General features: G+C 42.1%; 1 protein-coding gene across 1 annotated transcript; it reads left to right on the top strand.

The window, feature by feature from the left end:
* Positions 1-23,939, top strand: LOC145875775 (uncharacterized). Its single transcript, XM_082971589.1, has 4 exons — positions 1-297; positions 383-610; positions 6,783-7,080; positions 22,260-23,939. Exons 1-4 carry the CDS (start codon positions 1-3, stop codon positions 23,894-23,896), a joined length of 2,460 nt encoding a protein of 819 aa, XP_082827715.1. The 3' UTR covers positions 23,897-23,939.
* The last annotated feature ends 1,385 nt before the right edge of the window (positions 23,940-25,324 follow it).

The following is a 25,324-nucleotide window of genomic DNA, read 5'->3' as shown; positions in this document are numbered from 1 at the left end:
ATGGGAGAAATCATGCAGGAGGGAGGAATCAACGGCACAGAGTGGGAAGTGTCAAGGGATGGACTGATGTTTGACAGGTATAGGCCTGCCGTCTGGAGGGCCCTAAGGGCAGCATACCCAACAAAAGTGGACCCCAAGGCACTAAGGGGAGAGGCCATTGGAGCTGCAGAAAACCCGGCTGCATACCTGCATGGACAATTGAAAAGATGGAGAATGGAAACAGAGCAGGACCCGGAGGAAAATGAACTGATGACAACAATGTTCCGGACCTCAGTGGTGGAAGCCATGCCCCAGCCAGTAAGGAACCAACTGGAGGACGTAGTGGGACTTACTTCAAAACCTTACAAAGAATTTCTGAGACTATGTAATTCACGCTGTGGAGAAACATAGAAAGGAAGAGCAGAAACAAGCTGAACAAGGAAAGGAAATCCAGAGAAGGTTGGCCCAGTTGCAGCTGGAAGAACTGACCAAGGGAAAGAAGAAAGATCCAGGCCTCAGTAACCACTCCTGTGCCCGAGATAGGAACAATGGCTGCTGTTTCCCCAGGAGGGCCGCAACCGTTGACCCCCGGCCGGACCCAAGTGCCTGCCTCACTGCCAGTAGTAAATGTGTACACACAGCCCCGGAGTTGGAATAGTGGGAATAGACAACAGAAAAACATACAGGTGGATCAAGGGAGAGGGCCCAGGACCCCGCGGGGGCCGCCTGGTGTGTGTTGGGGTTGCTACCAACCAGGACACACCAGACGTGAATGTCCCACAAACCCGTGGCAGGATCGGACTGGGGATAACACCTACAATAGGCGTCCACCAACAAACAACAGATCCGGTGGCTGGCGGCCACCTGCTGGTGGAAACCAGAATGGCTGGGGCCCTACTGGGGGATGGCAGGGCAGCCAAAACCCACCCCCGGGCCCTGTGAACCCATGGCCAGGACCCAATCAGACGTACTAGGGGTGCCCAGAGAATCCTAAAGGGGAGGGTCAGTTCCCAATTCTAACCACAAGAGCTGACCAAGAACCTGTGTTGCAGGTTCAAATAGAGAATAAAGACATACCCATGATGATATATACTGGAGCCACTTACACATGTGTGAGTTCAAATTATGCCTCTCATCTCCCCATGTCTGGTAAATATGCCAAAACAATAGGATTCTCGGGAAATACGCAGCTAATTCCAATGACCGCTCCAGTTCATCTTACTGCCAATGGTAAATCAGCCACAATCCCAATACTGGTATCAGATCAAACACTGGTTAATCTTTTAGGAAGAGATGCCCTATGCAAAATGGGTATACAAATTAAATGTTCCCCCCCGACGGGGTGATAATAGAAAAAATAGGACTACAATTACCAGTGGTAAGCAAAGGAGTCATGGCCAACGTATATTGGTTAGGAGGAATTGAGACAGATGTAGACAGAACAGCGAGGAGATGGGGTAAATTTATTCAGGCCCAAATACCTAAAGCCGTTAGAGCAAAATCTGAATATCACTGCACAATGCAATTTGACCCTCATCAGGACCCATTATTAGAACAGCTCTGGGTTATGGGGGCAAATGGTAGGAAAGCACCAATTATGTCCCAATATATAATCATTGGAGAACAGGGAGCAGCCATGGATGTGATGGACGAAGATGGATCTGAATTTGTACAAAAATGGTTCAATGTTTCTGACTCTATCCCTCACATCACATTGCTGGTGAATCAAGGTTTCACATCAAAAGATCTAGGACCCATGATGAGGAAAGCTAAAAAGACAATATGGGACAAAACAGACAATCCATTGATCTTCCATTCCGAAGATAAAGCATTTATCAAGATAGTAACCACTACAATGATGACTGGCGATCCTAGGGAAATAGAGGTCAGTGCAGGCCAACAAGTAGTGTTAGGTGAAGGGATAGGGCTACTTAGTGAGCTTAGAGAAGAAATGGAAAAAACCATACCATCAGAAGTATGGTCACAACATGACACCGACGTGGGGCTTGTCAAATCAGCAAGTCCGATCAACATAAAAGTAAAACCAGACGCCAAACTCCCCTGGAAAGCCCAGTATCCTATGAAGCCTGAAGCTGAAGAAGGAATAAATTCAACAATTGAAGGATTGATCAAGACAGGAGTATTGATTGAGATGCCAAGTGTTTGCAATACACCTTTGCTACCTGTGCTTAAAGCCGATGGTAAAAAATTGAGATTGGTACATGACTTAAGGGCTATTAATGATATAGCACAAGATTGTCCAGCGGAAGTTCCCAATCCTCACACGCTGTTGACTAACGTTCCCCCAGATGCCAAATACTTCACCGTGATTGATCTATGTGGAGCATTTTTTAGTGTCCCCCTGGCGGAGGAATGTAGGTACTTGTTTGCATTTAGGTACAGAGGAAAAAGTCTGTCTTACTCTCGTCTCCCCCAAGGATTTAAAAATAGCCCGCACTTGTTCAATCAAATATTGAGAGCAGATCTAGAAGAATTAATGCTTGACGGCACTCTGATCCAATATGTAGATGACCTGTTAACCTCTATGTGACCGGCGGGACGAATTCGTCCCACCTACGTAACATCCACTGCCAGCCTGTGGCGCGATTTTCAAAATCTTCAAAATCCTATTACTTCAATTTCTCAAACATATGACTATTTTACAGCCATTTAAAGATAAGACTCTCGTTAATCTAACCACACTGTCCGATTTCAAAAAGGCTTTACAACGAAAGCAAAACATTAGATTATGTCAGCAGAGTACCAAGACAGAAATAATCAGACACCCATTTTTCAAGCCAGCATATAATGTCACCAAAACCCAGAAGACAGCTAAATGCAGCACTCACCTTTGATGATCTTCATCAGATGACAACCCTAGGACATTATGTTATACAATACATGCATGTTTTGTTCAATCAAGTTCATATTTATATCAAAAACCAGCTTTTTACATTAGCATGTGACGTTCAGAACTAGCATACCCCCCGCAAACTTACGGGGAATTCGCTAACATTTTACTAAATTACTCACGATAAACGTTCACAAAAAGCATAACAATTATTTTAAGAATTATAGATACAGACCTCCTCTATGCACTCGATATGTCCGATTTTAAAATAGCTTTTTGGTGAAAGCACATTTTGCAATATTCTAAGTATATAGCCCAGGCATCACGGGCTCGCTATTTAGACACCCGGCAAGTTTAGCACTCACCATAATCATATTTACTATTATAAAAATGTCATTACCTTTTGTTGTCTTCGTCAGAATGCACACCCAGGACGTCTACTTCAATAACAAATGTTGGTTTGGTCCAAAATAATCCATCGTTATATCCGAATAGCGGCGTTTTGTTCGTGCGTTCCAGACACTATCCGAAATAGTAAAGAAGTGTCGCGCGCTTGGCGCAATTCCTGACAATAAAATTCAAAGTATTCAATTGCCGTACGTCGAAGCATGTCAACCGCTGTTTAAAATCAATTTTTACGTCATTTTTCTCGTAGAAAAGCGGTAAAATTCCGACAGGGAATCTCCTTTTCGGCAAACAGAGGAAAAAATCCCAAAGGCGGGGGCGGTCGGGGTCACGCGCATAAGCTAGTGTCTCTTGATGGGCCACTTGAGAAAGGCGATAATGTGTTTCAGCCTGGGGCTGGAATGACGACATTCTGTTTTTTCCCGGGCTATGAGAGCCTATGGACGACGTGGGAAGTGTCACGTTAGAGCAGAGATACTTAGTAAATGATAGAGATGGCAAAGAAGTTCCAGAAATGGTCAGACAGGCCACTTCCTGTAAAGGAATCTCTCAGGTTTTGACCTGCCATTTGAGTTCTGTTATACTCACAGACACCATTCAAACAGTTTTAGAAAATTTAGGGTGTTTTCTATCCATATGTAATAAGTATATGCATATTCTAGTTACTGAGTAGGAGTGGTAACCAGATTAAATCGGGTATGTTTTTTATCCAGCCGTGTCAATGCTGCCCCCTAGCCCTAACAGGTTAATCTGTGCCTCCACAGTAGAACAGTGCCACTCAGACTCACTAAAAGTACTGCAGCGGTTAGCAGACGGAGGACACAAGGTCTCTAAAACAAAATGACAGTACTGTCAACCCCAGGTTGAGTACTTAGGCAGAACAATAGCCCATGGAACCAAAGCCATAGCTCCAGGACAGCTAGAGGGAATTAGCAAAGCACCATTACCACAAACGGTAGCGCAAATGATGACCTTTTTAGGAATGACAGGACTTAACCTGACTGGACAAAGGAGTATGTAGTCAAGACAGCTCCTCTGAGAGAAATAATGAAGGAAGCAGGACAGCTTAATCTAAGAGCACCGCTGGAGTGGAACGCGGATGCTGTAGTTGCGTTTGAAACACTTAAAAAAGAGATGCAGACAGCACCGGCCCTAGCGGCCCCCGACTACACTAATCCATTTTTGTTATACGTAGCAAATATGTGTGACAACTATGCGGCTGCTATTCTCATGCAGGAAACATGTAGTGGTAGGAAGAAACAGCCTATTGCGTGCTACAGTACTAAATTAGATCCAGTAGCCCAAGGCTACCCACCCTGTTATCAGGGATTGGCAGCCTTGCATTAAAGATTTGCCTATTCACAGGGCTTAACCTGTTAGGGCTAGGGGGCAGTATTTTCACGGCTGGATAAAAAACGTACCCGATTTAATCTGGTTACTACTCCTGCCCAGTAACTAGAATATGCATATAATTATTGGCTTTGGATAGAAAACACTCCAAAGTTTCTAAAACTGTTTGAATGATGTCTATGAGTATAACAGAACTCAAATGGCAGGTCAAAACCTGAGAGATTCCTTTACAGGAAGTGGCCTGTCTGACCATTTCTTGAACTTCTTTGCCATCTCTATCTTTTACAAAGGATCTCTGCTCTAACGTGACACTTCCTACGTCGTCCATGGGCGCTCAGAGCCCGGGAAAAACAGAATGTCGTCATCCCAGCCCCAGGCTGAAACACATTATCGCCTTTCTCAAGTGGCCGATCAAGGGACTGTGGGCTTAGGCGCGTGCCCTGGCCGCCCCCGTCTTTGTGATTTTTCCTCTGTTTGCCGAAAAGGAGATTCCCGGTCGGAATATTATCGCTTTTTTTACGAGATAAATTGCATAAAAATTTATTTTAAACAGCGGTTGACATGCTTCGAAGTACGGTAATGGAATATTTAGACATTTTCTGTCACGAATTGCGCCATGCGCACGACCCTGATTTACCATTTCGGATAGTGTCTGGGACGCACGAACAAAACGCCGCTATTCGGATATAACGATGGATTATTTTGGACCAAACCAACATTTGTTATTGAAGTAGCAGTCCTGGGAGTGCATTCTGACGAAGACAACAAAAGGTAATCAAACTTTTATAATAGTAAATCTGATTTTGGTGAAGGCTAAACTTGCCGGGTGTCTAAATAGCTAGCCCGTGATGGCTGGGCTATGTACTTAGAATATTGCAAAATGTGCTTTCACCAAAAAGCTATTTTAAAATCGGACATATCGAGTGCATAGAGTTCTGTATCTATAATTCTTTAAATAATTGTTATGCTTTTTGTGAACGTTTATCGTGAGTAATTTAGTAAATTGTTAGCAAATTCCCCAGAAGTTTGCGGGGGGTATGCTAGTTCTGAACATCACATGCTAATGTAAAAAGCTGTTTTTTGATATAAATATGAACTTGATTGAACAAAACATGCATGTATTGTATAACATAATGTCCTAGGTGTGTCATCTGATGAAGATCATCAAAGGTTAGTGCTGCATTTAGCTGTGGTTTTGTTTTTTGTGACATTATATGCTAGCTTGAAAAATGGGTGTCTGATTATTTCTGGCTTGGTACTCTGCTGACATAATCTAATGTTTTGCTTTCGCTGTAAAGCCTTTTTGAAATCGGACAGTGTGGTTAGATAAAGGAGATTCTTGTCTTTAAAATGCTGTGAAATAGTCATATGTTTGAAAAATTGAAGTTTTTGTATTTTTGAGGAATTTGTAATTCGCGCCATGCTTATCATTGGATATTGGAGCAGGTGTTCCGCTAGCAGAACGTCTAGATGTAAGAGGATAACTGGGTAGATGCTTTGCCGCTTGCACTAATGAGCAGTCGCATGGAAACTAACAGAAACACGCACTTGTCACCGCATGAAATGCTTACGGGTCAACCCATGCCTGTGCCATCACTCGGGGGACTGTACAAAGGTCCCTCTTTAGACATACTAGAAACAGAACTAAAATCATATGTAAAGCACCTAACCAAGATACATGAAGTTATATATTCACAGGAGAAAAAGAAGGAACCGGAGTAGAGACCAGAGGGGCCACGCCAGGTAATACCAGGGGACCTGGTCTACATTCGGGTGTTCCGGAGAAAGTGGGATCAACCAAGGAGAGAAGGAGGTGGCCGAAGCAACATCAACAGCCGTCCAGGTGAAAGGAAGCAAGACGTGGTATCATCTCAACCACTGCACCAGAGTCCCAACAGAAAGGAAGAAACAACCGGATAGAAAAGAGGATGCTGATACACCAAACGGGGGCGCGACAGGAGAAGAAGCAGCGGAAGAAATTGTGGCTCCAAAAGGAAGCCAGGAAGCTAACAGGCCAAGTGGAAGCCAAGAAACAACTGATACACCACCAACTGCTCTCAGAAGAAGTAAACGAAGAAACAGGGCGGGAGAAGAAACCTGCCAACCAACAATATTCAAACCTGTGGGACCAGAGACTCCAAGGGGGGGGGGGGGGACGATATGCCTGATACTCCTGGTGATATGCCTGCTGTGGCAGATATCTATGGCGAAAGCCCAATACAATGGGACCCAGAAGTACACCCCAGAGAATGGGAACAATTCTTCCCTGGAATTAATGACTACCCAGATGGGGAGCCAGGTGGGTCAGAGGAGGGAGATCCACAAGCTAAAGAAGGAAATACCCCTACAGGAGCCACTGAAGAAGGAAATATCCCAACAGAAGCTACTGAAGGAGAGACGAGCCCAACAGGAGCTGCCGAAGGAGAAACTACTCAAACAGCAGGAGGAGAAACTTCCCAATGGAGAAAAGAGGGAGACGTTCCAAGGGCCGAAGGGCAAGGGACTTTTCCCACAATTGACTTCTCGACACTCACCCGGTCCCCTTGATGAACAATTGAATAGGAAAAAAAGAGAGGAACCTGCCGAACAACCGGGTAGGACAAACAAGGTTAGCATTCCAGTCCCACCTCAGATCATAACGGAAACAGGAGAACAAAGATCGGTCACGATATACAGGGTAAAACCCCTACCTGATGTCGCGTACTGTGGATGGACTCATCATCAGACGAAGGGAGAAGTGATTTGGGATCCAAAAGGATGTGACTTAACAATAATCAAAGAAGAAAATGAATGGGTGCTCAGCATAAAAAACATTGAACCCGTTGAAGGAGAATAATTTATAGTTGAACTGGCACGTACAGGACTGACTGAAGGGAGCAGTTCAACCACCATGAAAATCGAATTCACACCGGCACCCAATCTAGAGGTGCTTACAACGACTAGAACCACGACGACTGTGGCAGCTGCTGTACACACCACAGTGGTCACCACCAGAGTACCAACTACTACTCTGGGTGAAAAATCCACTATACCTACAACAAAACCAAAAGCATCAGAAACAGCAGGGTTCTTTACTGACATTTGGAACTTGTTGACAAAACCCAACAGTCCACCTCAAGAGGACGACGCGGATGAAACAGCAAATATGTTAGAACCAGAACCGCTCAAGGACAAAACATTGGAAGAAGCGGTAAAGAATGATTGGTATAAATGGGCTAGGTATACGGCGGACAGACATAGAATGGACGATTGTATCTTGTGCAGCAAATCACCCTTGTCTGAAGTGTTAATAGTACCTGAACCTGCATCATTTGACAGTTGTGCTAATTGGAAAAATGCTAATTGTAAACCGGGAAAGTACCATATTCCTTTGTGACATTGAATGCAGAATGGCCTTGGGTAGTACTAGGGGTAAAACTATGTTAAATGAGACTGTACTGGCTAATAAGGAATGTGCTGCATACAACATTAAAACTGATTTAACTAGACCTCAGATAGAAAAAAGTACTGTGGTTAAGGGAAAATATGAATGTTTCTATAACTATGGTATTGGTCGGATTAACGTAGGAAACACAACTGTTAAATGTGACACTATCTGGGTGTTAGAGATTGCGGGGATTAGCAAATTTGATGAGAAAGGATTAATTACCAATAGGAGGGGTTCATGTGGCCACATCACTCAGGTTGCACCATCTCTTACTATGTTAAAGAACCAAGATAGAGGTATTGCTGATAGCTTTTGGATGTGTGGGAAAAACAAACTTCTGAATGTTCTTCCTGAAGAATGGACTGGATTATGTGCTTTAGTCAGAGCAGTCCAACAGGTTACCGTCATCAAAACACCACAGGAGGAGCATGTTAACACTAGAACTAGGAGGGAGTATGAACCAGATCCTAGAGTGTACCTTGATTCAATTGGACAACCCAGAGGTGTGCCCAACGAGTTTAAGGCCAGAGATGAGATTAAATCTGGATTTGAATCTATATTTTTGTGGGTAACACCCAATAAGAACTTAGAGTGGATTAATTATATATACTATAACCAACAAAGATGTATTAATTATACTGACTCTGCCTTGACAGCCTTAGGAGAACAGGTAAAGGCCACAAGCCAGATGACATGGCAGAATAGGGAAGCTCTCAACTGGCTTTTGGCAGAGAAAGGGGGAGTTTGTGTAATGTATGGAGATGCTTGTTGTACTTTTATTCCCAACAACACTGCACCTAATGGAACATTTTCCCTAGCTATGAATAAACTTAAAGGGTTAAGAGCAGAAGTAAAGGCGAATGCGGGGTTTGATTCTCATGTCTGGGATTGGTTGGACCTGGCTTTGGGAAAATGGGGTGCTATGTTTACTAGGCTGGCCATTATGATGGGTGGAGGTCTAGTAGCATTGGGCATTGTATTTTGCTGTGTGGTGCCTTTGGTTAAATCACTTGTGGTCAAAACCACTGTTAAAAACAGATGGCAGTACATGGAGCAGACCCTAGACATAAGAGGGGGGTCAAGAAAGAAGTTTAAGGAACATATACTGGATCCACCTCTCATAATCAATCCTGTCCCTGGTAACCCTGGACATTATACGGACAAGTATGGAAAACCTTGCAATGCTGTTGGAGGACCCCTTGATTGACCTTTTGGTAATCCTAACTGTCGTCATGGGGTAATTCTTGGGGGAGGTTATGAGTGCCATGATTGGCGTCCTGGTGGGTTTCCTGTGTATGCCAAAGACCCTGATTCGGATTAGATAGTGCTTGTCCATGTACACAAAAAATGTCTGCAACCCAGGCGTTGCAAGTGGTGCTCCCAAGAGGACAATGATGGACATTACCATCATCCTGAACCCTTATTATGTGCAATGTGTCAAAGAGAGGATTGCCCTATATGTGGAAATAAGGAATGTGCCCCTATGATGTAAATTCTGGTATGACTTTGAACAAACCTTAAGTGTATGTCGTATTTTATGTTTGTTTTATGGTTTTCATACATATATAAATGTATGCATTTTCTTTTAAATTTAAGCCAGTTTTGCCTTCCTAAAATGAGGATCATTTATTACACGCTAGGTAACAGAAGGTATTCCGGTTACAAGTGTCTACGGACCATGCCCTTAATCTTCTAGCAGTAATGAGTGATGTATGCTTAATTTCTGTTAGAAAGGGGTCCGCGAGGAAGAATCGTGTTAGAGTGTTTCAATTTGGAATGTTGTCTGTAACTTTTATTTTTGCTCACTCAGGCCTTGTTCAGATTCATAGTAAGAATATTAACTTTAATTAGGTCTATTATGTTTATTATTCTTTTAAATTCTTGTTATATTCTATACTCTACATAACTGAGATAACCTCAGGCAAGGCTATGTACTACATGCTCATGCTTCTTCATAGTATACTAATTTGTTATGTGTATCCTCATTTACTATTTTAAGCCTGACTGGATCTTTTACTCCTACCCATGTTATTGGATTGGAGATGTTTGGTCCAGTATATGATTATGTTTTATCTGTTCACATTTCGTTCAACACACTTACTATTCTATGTATCTATTATTTTGCTTCCATCCTTATTGTCTCTAGTTTAATCAGGTTTGATGTGGGACTAATTAGTCCCAGAGGAGGGATTTATGTGGGAGACTGCTGAGGGAAAGAAATATAAATACATTAGCTAGCGAAAGAGGAGACTGGCAGCTGGCCCTGAGTGGAGATAACAGGTGGCCATACATCCCCAAGTAGGAACCACGCAACGGCCAGGCAAGCTGAATGTATGGCCATGACTAAATATATGCCAAGCGTAAGCATGCAAAGCATGCCTTATTTTCATATCCATATGAGGAGAATCTAGCCACCAAAATGTTAGAGCTAAAAGCAGATGAGGGCGTTATCCAGCCACTACTATGTTAGAGCTAAAAGCAGATGAGGGCGTTATCCATTGGGTTGAAAGAAAATGGTGGCAGAACGCATGGTTTTACTTCATTTACATAAAGGGTGGACCTATGTATTGTATGTGCATAAAAGCAGAGCCGGGGCCTAAGGAAGGGAGTCGTTGTTCCGCGGACCGGCTCGGCTTTACTACTCTGTATTAAAGTCTATATTAAATTTACAAGTTCTTGTAAGAAGTGTTATTCTTAAGACAATTTTCCACCACACTAGCAGGCTGGTTAAGTTAGCATTAGCCTAGCTAACTTCTCCGACCATGCGTTCACTGAGCTACTCTCCTGCTAAAGAAGAGGACATCACAGTAAAACAAGAAGTAGAGGGTGAGGCCGTTACTGTGAAAGAAGAAAAAGACGCGTTCAGAGTGAAAGAGGAGGAGGATGTTACAGTAAAAGAAGAGGAGGATGCAGTTTATGGAGTGAAAGAGGAAGAGGGGGAGATGACTGTTACATCGATAGAGGAGGAAACTGGACATCTGGGCCCGGTTTCCCAAACGCATCTTAAGGCGTCCAATGGTTCTAACGGTGAACTTAGCCATAAGATGTTTTTGAGAAACCGTTCCCCGATTAACACTAGTAAGTACTGTCTTAACAGAGGCACAAACTCTGCAGTTGTTGAACTGATGTTTGGTGTTAAAGGGGAAATATAAAATTTCTACATCCATATTTGGACTTTTAAAATATTTATATATAGCCATTGATTCTTGAAGAATATAACACATGCCTCATGAGCTTAGTTTACCCCATCAGATCCCCAAATAAGCTTTTTTTTACTCCAACATCTAGAAACAATGTAAATCAACACTGTACAGCCTCAACATGGTTAAAACTGTAATGTTGATATCATGGATGGTCAGTCATTGCATCCATAGGTCTGTCTATGCATTTGAAAGTAGTTACATTTCTCCAAACCCATCATCTTATTACCAAAACAGTGTTTGAACCGCAGATTGGTTGAGTGATTGCTGTGTGAGTTTTTTTAAACAGCAACAAAATGGCTGCCTAGAGACTTGGTTTGGTAAACAGCTGAGGGATGGGGGAAGGAGAAATGTAATCACTCTCAAATTGAAAGAGAAAGCTATTGTAGCAACCTTCAGGCTATCCCCTGAATTCACTACACTATGAATACAAAGACTGGCTGTTCATGATGTCATAATGATAGTTTAACCAGGTTTCTAGGCTAAATAGTATATTCTAGAATTCATCCATGATGTCATAATGATAGTTTAACCAGGTTTCTAGGCTTTATAGTATATTCTAGAATTCATCCATGATGTCATAATGATAGTTTAACCAGGTTTCTAGACTATATAGTATATTCTAGAATTACCAGTGTAGATTTCCTGTGGGGGTCAAATTATTACAGCTGTTGATAAGTCATTGTATAATATTCAGACAATTTTTTCATGCCATTACATAAAAGGCGAAACATTCCTAGATTCAATAACATTCATGAATTGGTTTGAAACCTTTGTTTTAAACCCTTCTCAAAGTTGGTGCCTTGACGGATTTGTGAAAGACGGTTTGTCAAAAAACACTTATTTAAATGTTACCTTTATTTAACCTGTCTGGGCAACGTGGGACATTTGCGTCCCACCCTAGTCAACAGCCAGTGGAATCATGTCGCGCAAAATACAAATACCTCATAAATGCTATCACTTAAATTTCTCAAATATATGACTATTTTACACCATTTTATAGATACACCTCTCCTGAATCGAACCACGTTGTCCGATTTCAAAAAGGCTTTACAGCAAAAGCAAAACAGATTATGTTAGGAGAGTACCCTGCCAAAAATAATCACACTGCCATTTTCAAAGCAACTAGCATGCATCACAAATACCCCAAAACACAGCTAAATGCAGCGCTAACCTTTGACAATCTTCATCAGATGACACTCCTAGGACATCATGTTACACAATATATGCATTTTTTGTTCGATAAAGTTCATATTTATATATAAAAACAGCATTTTACATCGGCGCGTGACGTTCAGAAAATATTTTCCCTCAAATGCTTCCGGTGAATCAAATATAATATTGTCATTCAAAGAATTATAGATTAACATCTCGTGAATGCAACCGCATTGCCAGATTTAAAAATAACTTTACTGGGAAATCACACTTTGCAATAAACGAGGTGCTATGCTCAGAAAAATAGGCTAGGCGATACAGGTTAGCGCCATCTTGGACTCATCTAAAATCAAATATACTATTGTAAATATTCACTTACCTTTGATTATCTTCATCAGAAGGCACTTCCAGGAATCCCAGGTCCACAACAAATGTAGTTTTGTTCGAAAAAGTTGTTAATTTATGTCCCAATAGCTCCTTCTTGTTAGCGCGTTCCGAAGGCTACTCATAATTTACGAAGCGCGCGGGACTTGTCCTCACGAATGTGCAAAAAAAAATGTATTTACGTTCGTTCAAACATGTCAAACGTTGTATAACATAAATCTTTAGGGCCTTTTTCAATCAGAACTTCAAAAATATTCAAGGCGGACGATTGCATTGTCTTACTAAACGTTTCGGAGCGAGAGAGTACCCACGGGCACGCGCATCATAGTAGTAATGGCCCTCCCTCTATGACAAACTTTCCAGGCCTCTCGTTCGGTCAGTTTTTACCGGAGAAGACTCAAACCACTTTGTAAAGACTGTTGACATCTAGTGGAAGCCTTAGGAAGTGCTAAATGAATCCTAACTCACGGTGTGTTTCATAGGCAAAGGGTTGAAAGTGATTCCACAAATCAGATTTCCACTTCCTGTTAGGGTTTGTCTCAGGGTTTTGACTGCCATATGAGTTCTGTTATACTCACAGACACCATTCAAAAAGTTTTAGAAACTTCAGTGTTTTCTATCCAAATCTACTAATTATCTGCATATTCTTGTTTGTGGGTAAGAGTAGTAACCAGTTTAAATCGGGTACGTTTTTTATCCGGCCGTGAAAATACTGCCCCCTATCCCCAACAAGTTAACTGGGCAAGTCAGTTAAGAACAAATTCTTATTTCCAATGATGGCCTACCCCGGACAACGCTGGGCCAATTGTGCACCACCCTATGGGACTCCCAATCACGGCCGGTTGTGATACAGCCTGTAGTGACGCCTCAAGCACTGAGATGCAGTGTCTTAGACCGCTGTGCCACTCGGGAGCCCCAAAATCATGTTCTAGTGCTGTCCCCAACTAAAATACATCTTGGTCAACCAAGAGTCATCTGTTCTTTCTACAAATCGCCCCATGTGTTTTTATAAAATCAACTATATGTACGTAACTTGTCTGATGCTGTAAGCATGCTGTTTGATTAAATAATTACAGATACACAAGTTACTCGAGGGAGCCAGTCACCAATTTAACCAAGAAAAACTCTTCCCTCCTCCTCCCCCCGCTGCTGCTGGACTTCGTAAATTCTGCCGTTTTGCTCCTGAAGTTTTTTTCAGTAATTGACTACACCAGAGGTCGTAAAACTTTTCCATTTAGAGTGACAATGTATCTTACCATTTCTACCGATCTGCGTGCCAGTTATGATTTTCATATGCATATTTTACTGGAACAGTTTAATTTAATTCATAATAGTATCTCAAAATCATTGTCTGTGATTAATCTACATTCTATCTAAATCTAAATGAAAATTATACAAATCTAAAAGTAACTTTTATTGCCATTGCCAACTATGTAAAAATAAACTTGAAACATTGTATCAACTATCAATTGGGTCCCCCGAAACTTGTGATAGCAAGCTTGCAACATTGTATAAAATATTCTCGGCCCTCAGTTTCCCGGCGCCAGTGAGTTCAGGACAGACACAGCTGTCGGCTATTTGTGCAAAGGAAAAGAAGTAATCAGGTATTTTATGACATTTCCACTGGATCAGAGCATAACATTTTTCCCTTTCATGCCGAGTGGAAATATTTTACGAAAATACTTAGAGGAACTATTGTCGTACGCAATTGATTTTGATTAGACTTTGTTTACTTGCTGTTTGAGGTGAAGGAAAAATTACTTTGAGAAGCTCCACAACTCATTAGTGGTGGTGCATTAAGACAATCAGAAATACTATCAGACATCCCCAAATGGGCACATTTATAGGCCTACATTTGCGTGCAGGCCAGGTAGACTAGTCCTACTTCTATATGCGTAATTAGGTGTGCGTCCTTACTCAACATTGACAGGAGTGTTTCAAACAAAAGACAATTAATAAATTGCGAGGTCGGATCTGGGTGGTCTGCCAGGGGCCGTTTCATTTAGTGTCCGTTTGGGTCGGCATGGGAATTGATTGTCTATAGTATGTTGTACCGAAGTTGACCGAATGAAAGGGAACAGTAGTTATAGTCATAACGTTACGCTTGTCATATGATGAACTTCAACTTAAATACTGGATCTTGCTGTCGGACAGTTTTTTTTAAATTCTGAAATGCACTCGAATTACGTATCATTTAGTGGCTCCTTATGTTATGCTGGGAAAACAGTTTTCGTGGGCACAGAAATACTGAATAATTTCAGAGATTGCTAAATCCAATGGTTTTTAACTGAGATTCATCTTGTAATCCAATGGCGTGTTGTAAATGTTATGTTTTTTTCGTCTTTTTTAAAATATATTGCAATATATTTCAATCTTTTTTTTCCATTTTTAAATTAAATACACCTTCCGGCAACCCGCCTCACCCATTATAATACGGATCTGCTATTTTTTAGGCCTTATAGCTAGAACCTCCATCAGCAGCTAACCAGCTAATTAGCTGGCAGCTATTTAGTCATTGTTAACCACTGCTAGATGTCTTTACCTTTTTAGCTCAGATACCAGCCGCTTTTAGCCTGGATAATACCTGCCAGTCTGCACAGCGCGATATCAACCCTGAGCATATCGAACTGTTTTTCTCCACTACATCACCGTATTCCTGCCGTAAGCTCTGGACCATTACACCGGATAATCGCAGCTAGCTAGCTGCTACCGAGTGACCTAGCCTCAAGCTAGCCTTGAGCCAGGCCCATCTCCCGGCCTGCTCAGTGGACCCTAGGATCACTCAGCTACACAGCTGACGCCTCCCGGACTCTTCACTAAGACGACTAGAAGCCACTACATCACCGGATTCCTGCTGTAAGCTCTGGACCTTTGCACCGGAGTGGCTATAGTGGCTAACGCCCTTGTCCCGAAGCTAGCACCAGTTAGCCTCGAGCCGGGTGTATCTCCCGGCTAGCAAACAAAATTACTCCAGCTACAATACCTCTTTTGCCAATTGGCCTGGACCCTTTGTCGACACAGAGCCCCGCCGATCCATCACGACTGGTCTGTCGACGCAATTCCGTCTGATGTGCCTTCAACTGGCCTTTGCCAGATGTCGGTGATGCCCTTGTCCCGAAGCTAGCACCAGTTAGCCTCGAGCCAGGTGCATCTCCAGGCTAGCGTAGTAATGACTACCTAACGGCTTCCCTGGTTCATATATTCCTGTTCACTGGACCCTATGATCACTTGGCTACATAGCTGATGCCTGCTGGACTGTTCATTAATCACGGTACTCTGTTTTGTTTATCTGTTGGCCCCAGCCTCGAACTCAGGCCCTGTGTGTAGTTAACTGACCCTCTGCCCATTCATCACCACTTTACCTGTTGTTGTTGTCTTACCCGTTGTTGTCTTAGCTAGCTCTCCCAATCAACACCTGTGATTGCTTTTTGCCTCGCTTTATGTCTCTCTAATGTCAATATGCCTTGTATACTGTTGTTTAGGGTAGTTATCATTGTTTTATTTTACTGCGGAGCCCCTAGTCTCACTGAACATGCCTCAGAGAACTCTTTTGTCCCACCTCCCACACATGCGGTGACCTCACCTAGCATAACTGGTGCCTCCAGAGATGCAACCTCTCTTATCGTCACTCAACGCCTAGGTTTACCTCCACTGTACCCGCACCCTACCATACCCCTGTCTGTACATTAGGCCTTGAATCTATACTACCCAGCATTCTGCTCCTTTTATTTTCTGTTCACAACGCACTAGATGAGCAGTTCTGATAGCCTTTAGCCGTACCCTCATCCTACTCCTCTGTTCCTCGGGTGATGTAGAGGTTAACCCAGGCCCTGTGTGTCCCCAGGCGCTCTCATTTGTTGACTTCTGTAACCGTAAAAGCCTTGGTTTCATGCATGTTAACATCAGAAGCCTCCTCCCTAAGTTTGTTTGACTCACTGCTTTAGCACACTCCGCCAACCTTGATGTCCTTGCCGTGTCTGAATCCTGCCTTTGGAAGGCCACCAAAATTCTGAAATTTCCATCCCCAACTACAACATTTTCCGTCAAGATAGAACTGCCAAAGGGGGAGGAGTTGCAATCTACTGCAGAGATGGCTTGCAAAGTTCTGTCATACTTTCCAGGTCTATGCCCAAACAGTTCGAGCTTCTAATTTTAAAAATGAATCTCTCCAGAAACAAGTCTCTCACTGTTGCCAGCTGTTATAGACCCACCTCAGCTCCCAGCTGTGCCCTGGACACCATATGTGAATCGATTGCCCCCCATCTATCTTCAGAGTTTGTTCTGTTAGGTGACCTAAACTGGGATATGCTTAACACCCCGGCCGTCCTACAATCCAAGCTAGATGGGCACCCTCATAGATATTATCCTGACCAACTTGCCCTCCAAATACACCTCTGCTGTTTTCAATCAGGATCTCAGCGATCACTGCCTCATTGCCTGCATCTGTTATGTGTTCGTGGTCAAACGACTACCCCTCATCACTGTTAAACACTCCTGCGAGCAGGCCTTTCTAATCGACCTTGCCCGGGTATCCTGGAAGGACATTGACCTCATCCCATCAGTATAGGATGCCTGGTTGTTCTTTAAAAGAAATTTCCTAAATAAGGATTTTCTTAAATTAGCATGCCCCTTTAAAAAATGTATAACTAAGAACAGATATAGCCCTTGGTTCACTCCAGACCTGACTGCCCTCGACCATTACAAAAACATCCTCTGGCGTACTGCACTAGCATCGAATAGTCTCCGCGATATGCAACTTTTCAGAGAAGTCCGGAACCAATACACACAGTCAGTTAGGAAAGCAAAGGCTTTTTCAAACAGAAATGTGCATCCCGTAGCTCTAACTCCAAAAAATTTTGGGACACTGTAAAGTCCATGGAGACTAAGAGCACCTCCTCCCAGCTGCCAATCTGCACTGAGGCTAGGAAACACTGTCACCACCGATAAATCCACAATAATGGAGAATTTCAATAAGCTTTTCTCTACGGCTGGAGATGCTTTCCTCCTGGCTACCCCAACCCCGGTCAACAGCTCCGCACCCCCCGAAGCTACTTGCCCAAGCCTCCTCAGCTTCTCCTTCATCAAAATCCAGATAGGTGATGTTCTGAAAGAGCTGTAAAACCTGGACCCGTACAAATCAGCTGGGCTAGACAAGCTGGACCCTCTTTCTAAAATTATCTGCCGCCATTGTTGCAACCCCTATTACTAGACTGTTCAACCTTTCTTTCGTATAGTTCGAGATTCCTAAAAATCAGAAAGCTTCCGTGGTCAACCCCCTCTTCAAAGGGGGTGACACTCTAGACCCAAACTGTTACAGACCTATATCCATCCTGTCCTGCCTTTCTAAAGTCTTCGAAAGCCAAGTTAATAAACAGATCACTGATTATTTCGAATCCCACCGTACCTTCTCCGCTGTGCAATCCGGTTTCCGAACTGATCATTGTTGCACCTCATCCACGCTCAAGGTACTAAATGATATCATAACCGCAATCGTTAAAAGACAGTACTGTGCAGCCGTCTTCATTGACCTGGCCTGTTGTCCGAACCTCTGGCAGTCTCTATGGGGGTACCACAGGATTCAAATCTCGGGCCGACTCTTTTCTCTGCATATATCAGCGATGTCGCTCTTGCTGCGGGTGATTCCTTGATTCACCTCTCCGCAGACGACACCATTCTGTATACATCTGGCCCTTCTTTGGAGACTGTGTTAACCTCTTGCTTCGAGATAGGATCCCGTTAACGGGATTGTTTGACAAAATAGCATGGCATGAAATTTTAAAACAACAAAATTCTAATAATTTCAATTTTTTAAAACATACAACTATTTTACACCATTTTAAACATACACTTCTCGTTAATGCAACCACATTGTTCGATTTCAAAAAGGCTTTACAGCGAAAGCAATACATTACATTATGATAGGACACCACCAAAACAAGAAAAGCCACACAGCCATTTTCCTAGCAAGGAGATGCGTCACAAAAACCCGAAATACAGCTAAAATTAAGCACTAACCTTTGACGATCTTCATCAGATGACACTCATAGGACATCATGTTACAAAATACATGTATGTTTTGTTCGATCAAGTTCAGATTTATATCCAAAAACAGCATTTTACATTGGCCCGTGATGTTCAGAAAATGTTCACACACAATGTGCACACATATTACAGAAATACTCGTCATAAACGTTGACAAATTACATAACAATTATTTAAAGAATTATAGATATACTACTTTTAATGCAACCGCTGTGTCAGATTTCAAAACAACTTTACGGGGAAAGCACATTGTTCAATATTCTGAGTACAGAGCTCAGCCATCAAAGCAAGCTATACAGTTACCCGCCAAGTCATGGCATCTGCAAAACTCCAAAATAGTGTTATAAATCTTTCCTTAGAAAATAAAGGAAAGCCGCACACTCTAAGAGCTCAGATGCAAAAATGTAATAACCAACGTTTCGACAGCGAAGCTGTCTTCATCAGGGTATCATCAAACACTGCGAGATGAGTCATTTATATAGTGTCAAGAGACACACAGGTGTTTGTAATCATGGCCAAGTATGGCCTAATATCATTGGTTAACTCAAATATTTAAAAAATGGCATACAAAGAACATACAAAAAGACAAACAAATGGATAGCATACGATCATAGCATTTGTAGTCTAAAATGTATCTAACAAACAATTACAATGGCAAAATCACAATTATCACAAGAATGGCTTCAGATCAAAGTCTATGTTGAGACCGAAGGGAGCAAGGGTCTTTAAATTAAATCTTTCCTTACCTTTGCTGATCTTTGGCAGAATGCACTCGAAGGATTCCCACTTCCACAAGAAATGTTCATTTGTTCGATAAAGTCCATAATTTATGTCCAAATACCTCCGTTTTGTTGGCGCGTCCAGAACACTATTCCAAAGGCACGAGACGGGGGCGCAAATAAATAGACGAAAAGCTCAAAAGTTCCATTACAGTTTGTAGAAACATGTCAAACGATGTTTACAATCAATCTTTGGGGTATTTTTAATGTAAAAATGCGATAATTTTCCAACCGGACAATAGCGTATTCATTCCAGAAGGAAAAGAAGGAAAGGCGCGCCTCACCAAGTCCCATGTCCTCAGACAGGCCACTCATTGACTGAGCTCCTGTTTTCTGCCTAGTAACAGGAGAAGGATGAAACCCCCCTGCAGGCCCCCCTGTGGCTCAGTTGGTAGAGCATGGTGTTTGCAATGCCAGCATGGTGTGTGCAACGCCAGGGTTGTGGGTTCGATTCCCACGGGGGGCCAGTACAAAAAAAATGTATGTATTCACTACTGTAAGTCGCTCTGGATAAGAGCGTCTGCTAAATGACTAAAATGTAAATGTAAATGTAAACCAGTTTCTAAAGACTGTTGACAGCCAATGGAAGCCTTAGGAAGTGCAACATGACCCCTTAGACACTGTAGTTTTGATAGGAATTCAAAAGAAAAACTACAATTCTCAGATTTCCCACCTCCTGTTTGAATTTTTCTCAGGATTTAGTAGATACAGTATGTAGATACAGTACGAGTTCTGTTATACTCACAGACATCATTCAAACAGTTTTAGAAACTTCAGAGTGTTTTCTATCCAAATCTACTAATAGTATGCATATCCTACCTTCTGAGTCTGAGTAGGAGGCAGTTTAATTTGGGTACGTTTTTCATCCGAACGTGAAAATACTGCCCCCTATCCCTAAGAGGTTTTAACAAACCTCCAAACGAGCTTCAATGCAATACAGCACTCTTTCGGTGGCCTCCAACTGCTATTAAATGCTAGTAAAACAAAATGCATGCTCTTCAACCGATCGCTGCCCGTACCAACCCGCCCGACTAGCATCACTACTCTGGACGGTTCTGACCTAGAATATGTGGACAACTACAAATACCTAGGTGTCTGGTTAGACTGTAAACTCTCCTTCCAGACTCATATTAAGCATCTCCAATCCAAAATTAAATCTAGAATCGGCTTCCTATTTCACAACAAACCCTCCTTCACTCACACTGCCAAACATACCCTCGTAAAACTGACTATCCTACCCATCCTTGACTTCGGTGATGTCAGTTTCAAAATAGCCTCCAACACTCCAATCAGCAAACTGGATGCAGTCTATCACAGTGCCAACCGTTTTGTCACCAAAGCCCCATATAGCACCCACCACTGCGACCTGTATGCTCTCGTCGGCTGGCCCTCGCTACATATTCGTCGCCAAACCCACTGGCTCCAGGTCATCTACAAGTCTTTGCTAAGGTCGCCTTAACTCAGCTCACTGGTCACCATAGCAACACCCATCCATAGCACGCACTCCAGGAGGTATATCTCACTGGTCATCCCCAAAGCCAACACCTATTTTGGCTGACTTTCCTTCCAGTTCTCTGCTGCCAATCACTGGAACGAATTGCAAAAATTGCTGACTTTGGAGACTTATATCTCCCTCACTAACTTTAAGCATCAGCTATCTGAGCAGCTTACCGATCGCTGCAGCTGTACACAGCCCATCTGTAAATAGCCCATCCAACTGCCTACCTCATCCCCATGTTTTTATATACTTCTTTTGCTCTTTTCCACCCCAGTATCTCTACTTGCACATCATCATCTGCACATCCATCACTCCAGTGTTAATTTGCTACATTGTAATTACTCTGCTACTATGGCCTATTTATTGCCTTACCTCCTTACTCCATTTGCACACACTGTATATAGATTTTTCTGTTGTGTTATTGACTGTACATTTGTTTATCCCACGTGTAACTCTGTGTTTGTGTCGAACTGCTTTGCTTTATCTTGGCCAGGTCACAGTTGTAAATGAGAACTTGTTCTCAATTGGCCTACCTGGTTAAGTAAATAACTAAAATCTTAACTTTATTGACAACACCCAAATGGATACTGTCATTAACGCGGTTCTTCAATAATTACACATAATTCTTAATGCTTTAGCAAACATATTAAACAGGACATTCAAATATCCTTACAATTATAATCCAAGGTAGTGTGAAATGTACTCATAAGCAACCTGGAAATGGATGTTACTCCCCTGAATTTTCCCCATTCACATTCAGAATACATTGTGAAAAACTAAAATCTTTGCTCACCATTTTTGCTCCAGGCAGATATAGTACATCCATAACTATCGCTTTCCTCATTAGCAGGGAGGAGTTTCTGCAATCAAATTGCCCTCGTGCTGCAATTTTAGCAAATACAGAAAGGGGCCTATATTGGAGACCAAAAGTTGTCTGGCACACTGCTTAGAGTTTCAACAACATTAATATCTTATTTCTAGCCTACAATCATCGATGTTACTACTAATGTGAAAACAAGACAAAATATGACTATTCTTGCTCATTTTAAGGCAAATGTCAAATTTTTACATTCATTACAGATGTCAGTTGTTGTACAACATCATGGCTACGCTGTTGGCATCACCTTTTACAGTGGATTACCGCTGTTGTGGGCCTTTAACCATCTGTATGACTTTGTTGTTCACACAGGAGTGAGACGGACCTACCGTGGATCCTCTGGGGAGCCTCAACAACCTCATGATGCTGACAAGGCAGAGAAGAGTCTCTCCACATTAGAACACCTCAAGAAACACCCACAGAGATCCACAGGGAAGAGAACTCACTGCTGCTCTGACTGTGGGAAGAGGTTTGTTTCTCCAGGACATTTAAAATCACACGAGAGAATACACACGGGGGAGAAACCTTATAGCTGTGCTCAATGTGGGAAGAGATGCACCCAGTCAACAGACCTTAAAAAACATGAGAGAATACATACAGGAGAGAAACCTTATAGGTGTGATCATTGTGGGAAGAGTTTTGTTCATTCTGGGAAGCTGACTGTACACAGGAGAATACACACAGAGAAGCCTTATACCTGTGATCAGTGTGGGAAGACATTTGTTCAATCTCACCAGCTGACATTACACCAGAGAATACACACAGGAGAGAAACCCTATTGCTGTGATCAATGTGGGAAGAGTTTTACAAGATCTTGCGAACTGACATTACACCAGAGAATACACACAGGAGAGAAATCGTATAGCTGTGATCAATGTGGGAAGAGTTTTGCTGCATCTAGCAATCTGACTGTACACCAGAGAACACACACAGGAGAGAAACCTTATAGCTGTGGTCAATGTAGGAAGACATTTGTTCAATCTCACCAGCTGACATTACACCAGAGAACACACACAGGAGAGAAACCTTTTAGCTGTGATCAATGTGGGAAACGTTTTGCTTCATCTAGCAATCTGACTCTACACCAGAGAATACACACAGGGGAGAAACCCTTTAGCTGTGATCAATGTGGAAAGCGTTTTGCTGCATCTAGCAATCTGACTCTACACCAGAGAATACACACAGGAGAGAAACCCTATTGCTGTGATCAATGTGGGAAGAGTTTTACAAGATCTAGCAAACTGACATTACACCAGAGAATACACACAGGAGAGAAACCTTTTAGCTGTGATCAATGTGGGAAGAGTTTTGCTGCATCTAGCAATCTGACTCTTCACCAGATAATACACACAGGAGAGAAATCTTATAGCTGTGATCAATGTGGGAAGAGTTTTGGTCGATTTGGGCAGCTGACTGTACACCAGCGAACACACACAGGAGAGAAACCTTATAGCTGTGATCAATGTGGGAAGACATTTGTTCAATCTCGCCAGCTGACATTACACCAGAGAACACACACAGGAGAGAAACCTTTTATCTGTGATCAATGTGGGAAGAGTTTTGCTGCATCTAGCAATCTGACTCTACACCAGAGAATACACACAGGAGAGAAACCCTATAGCTGTGATCAATGTGGGAAGAGTTTTGGTCAATTTGGGCAGCTGACTGTACACCAGAGAATACACACAGGAGAGAAGCCTTATAGCTGTGATCAATGTGGGAAGAGTTTTTCTGCATCTAGCAATCTGACTCAACACCAGAGAATACACACAGGAGAGAAACCCTATTGCTGTGATCAATGTGGGAAGAGTTTTATAAGATCTAGCAAACTGACATTACACCAGAGACTACACACAGGAGAGAAACCTTTTAGCTGTGATCAATGTGGGAAGAGTTTTGTTCATTCTGGGAGTCTGACTGTACACAGGAGAGAAACCCTATTGCTGTGATCAATGTGGGAAGAGTTTTATAAGATCTAGCAAACTGACATTACACCAGAGAACACACACAGGAGATAATTCTTATAGCTGTGATCAATGTGGGAAGAGTTTTGTTCATTCTGGGAATCTGACTGTACACAAGAGAACACATAGAGGAGAGAAACCTCTTTGCTCTGCCCAGAGATAATCTGATAAAAGATCTCTGATCAAATATCAGAAAATACATGGAGTTGTTTCATGATATCAATAAATAAACTTCACAATGTAGAATGTTAACACATTGTAGTAGGACAATGTAGACACCTAAACGTTTGCCCCTTCATCAATTGATTTCAACATGATATGGATATTAGCCTTGGGGAAAATCCAGGCTCTGAAAGGGTTGTTACACTTACCACGTTGGTGACCCACTTGAATCAAAATGCAACACTTCAAAATGTATCTGGCTGTTTTCTACCAGTTGTCCTCTAACCAGGGATGTACACATTATTCCCAGATTCCGTGTGGTTTTTGAGCTGTTAGTTTTAACAGGACGTGCAACTTCATCTCCCTCCTGTCACACAAATGATTTTAGCATGATATCGATGAATAAGTGTTGTGTTCCTTTGTTTAGCGACCCCTACATTTAAATGCGTCACTCCAAAATGTAGCTGACTGTCTTCTGCAGGTTGTCCTCTAATCAGTGAGGTAAAATATATCTCCCATTTCCATGTGTTTTTTAGTTGTGTTAGTTTCAACAGCACCTACAACCTGATTTCCCCCCTGACTATATCAGTGATTTATTGCTACTTGTCAAAACAAGTGTTTTTGGTGCTTGTGCAGTTTATAAGAAGCTTGTTTAATAAAAATACAAGTAATATGATTATTGTGGCAGATGTTTGTGTATATAGCACATGTTATGTTTAGGTTTTCAATACATCACAAACTGTTTCTGCATTTTGGTTTTTGATTTGGACAGCCCACCAGACATTATTTCCTAAAGGACTTAATGATGAAATGCCTATGTATTTTATGTTGTGATTCTAAACTTGAATTGTTTTCCTATTTAAGATAATTCTGATGCTTTTCGTACGATATACCCAATGAAAACTTGTCCTCATTGTGGTTTTATTTAATGCGTCTTATTTATACACTGTAGTGTTTGTGAAATGCTTGTTATGTTTGGTAGCACTTATTTATTTGTCCTTTGCCTCCAACCCCTTTCCATGCATGGAAAATATCCCACCTAGCAAAATGTAATTGAAAAGATATTGAAAATAAGACTATGCCCAACATCCAATACACATTCAGTTTTAGTTGAAAGTGAAAGTTGAGAAGATGTCGTTTTTTCATTGACTTGAAAACAACTTAAATTCAACGTACTTGCAGCCTATACACATGGACGCAGTATAATAAATTGGTCTATAATCAATTGTATTAACAATCCTACATCACTCC

This window comes from Salmo salar, unplaced genomic scaffold (assembly GCF_965601325.2).
Source record: "Salmo salar unplaced genomic scaffold, fSalSal1 ptg000335l, whole genome shotgun sequence".
NCBI lineage: Eukaryota > Metazoa > Chordata > Actinopteri > Salmoniformes > Salmonidae > Salmo > Salmo salar.
This window is presented reverse-complemented; position numbering and strand designations above follow the sequence as displayed.

Coding starts and splice junctions, on each gene's coding strand:
- LOC145875775 (XM_082971589.1), top strand. CDS start 1: ATGGGAGAAATCATGCAGGAGGGAGGAATCAACGGCACAGAGTGGGAA. Junction 298..382: donor TGGAAGCCATGCCCCAGCCA/GTAAGGAACCAA, acceptor CACGCTGTGGAG/AAACATAGAAAGGAAGAGCA. Junction 611..6,782: donor TCACTGCCAGTAGTAAATGT/GTACACACAGCC, acceptor CTGCTGTGGCAG/ATATCTATGGCGAAAGCCCA.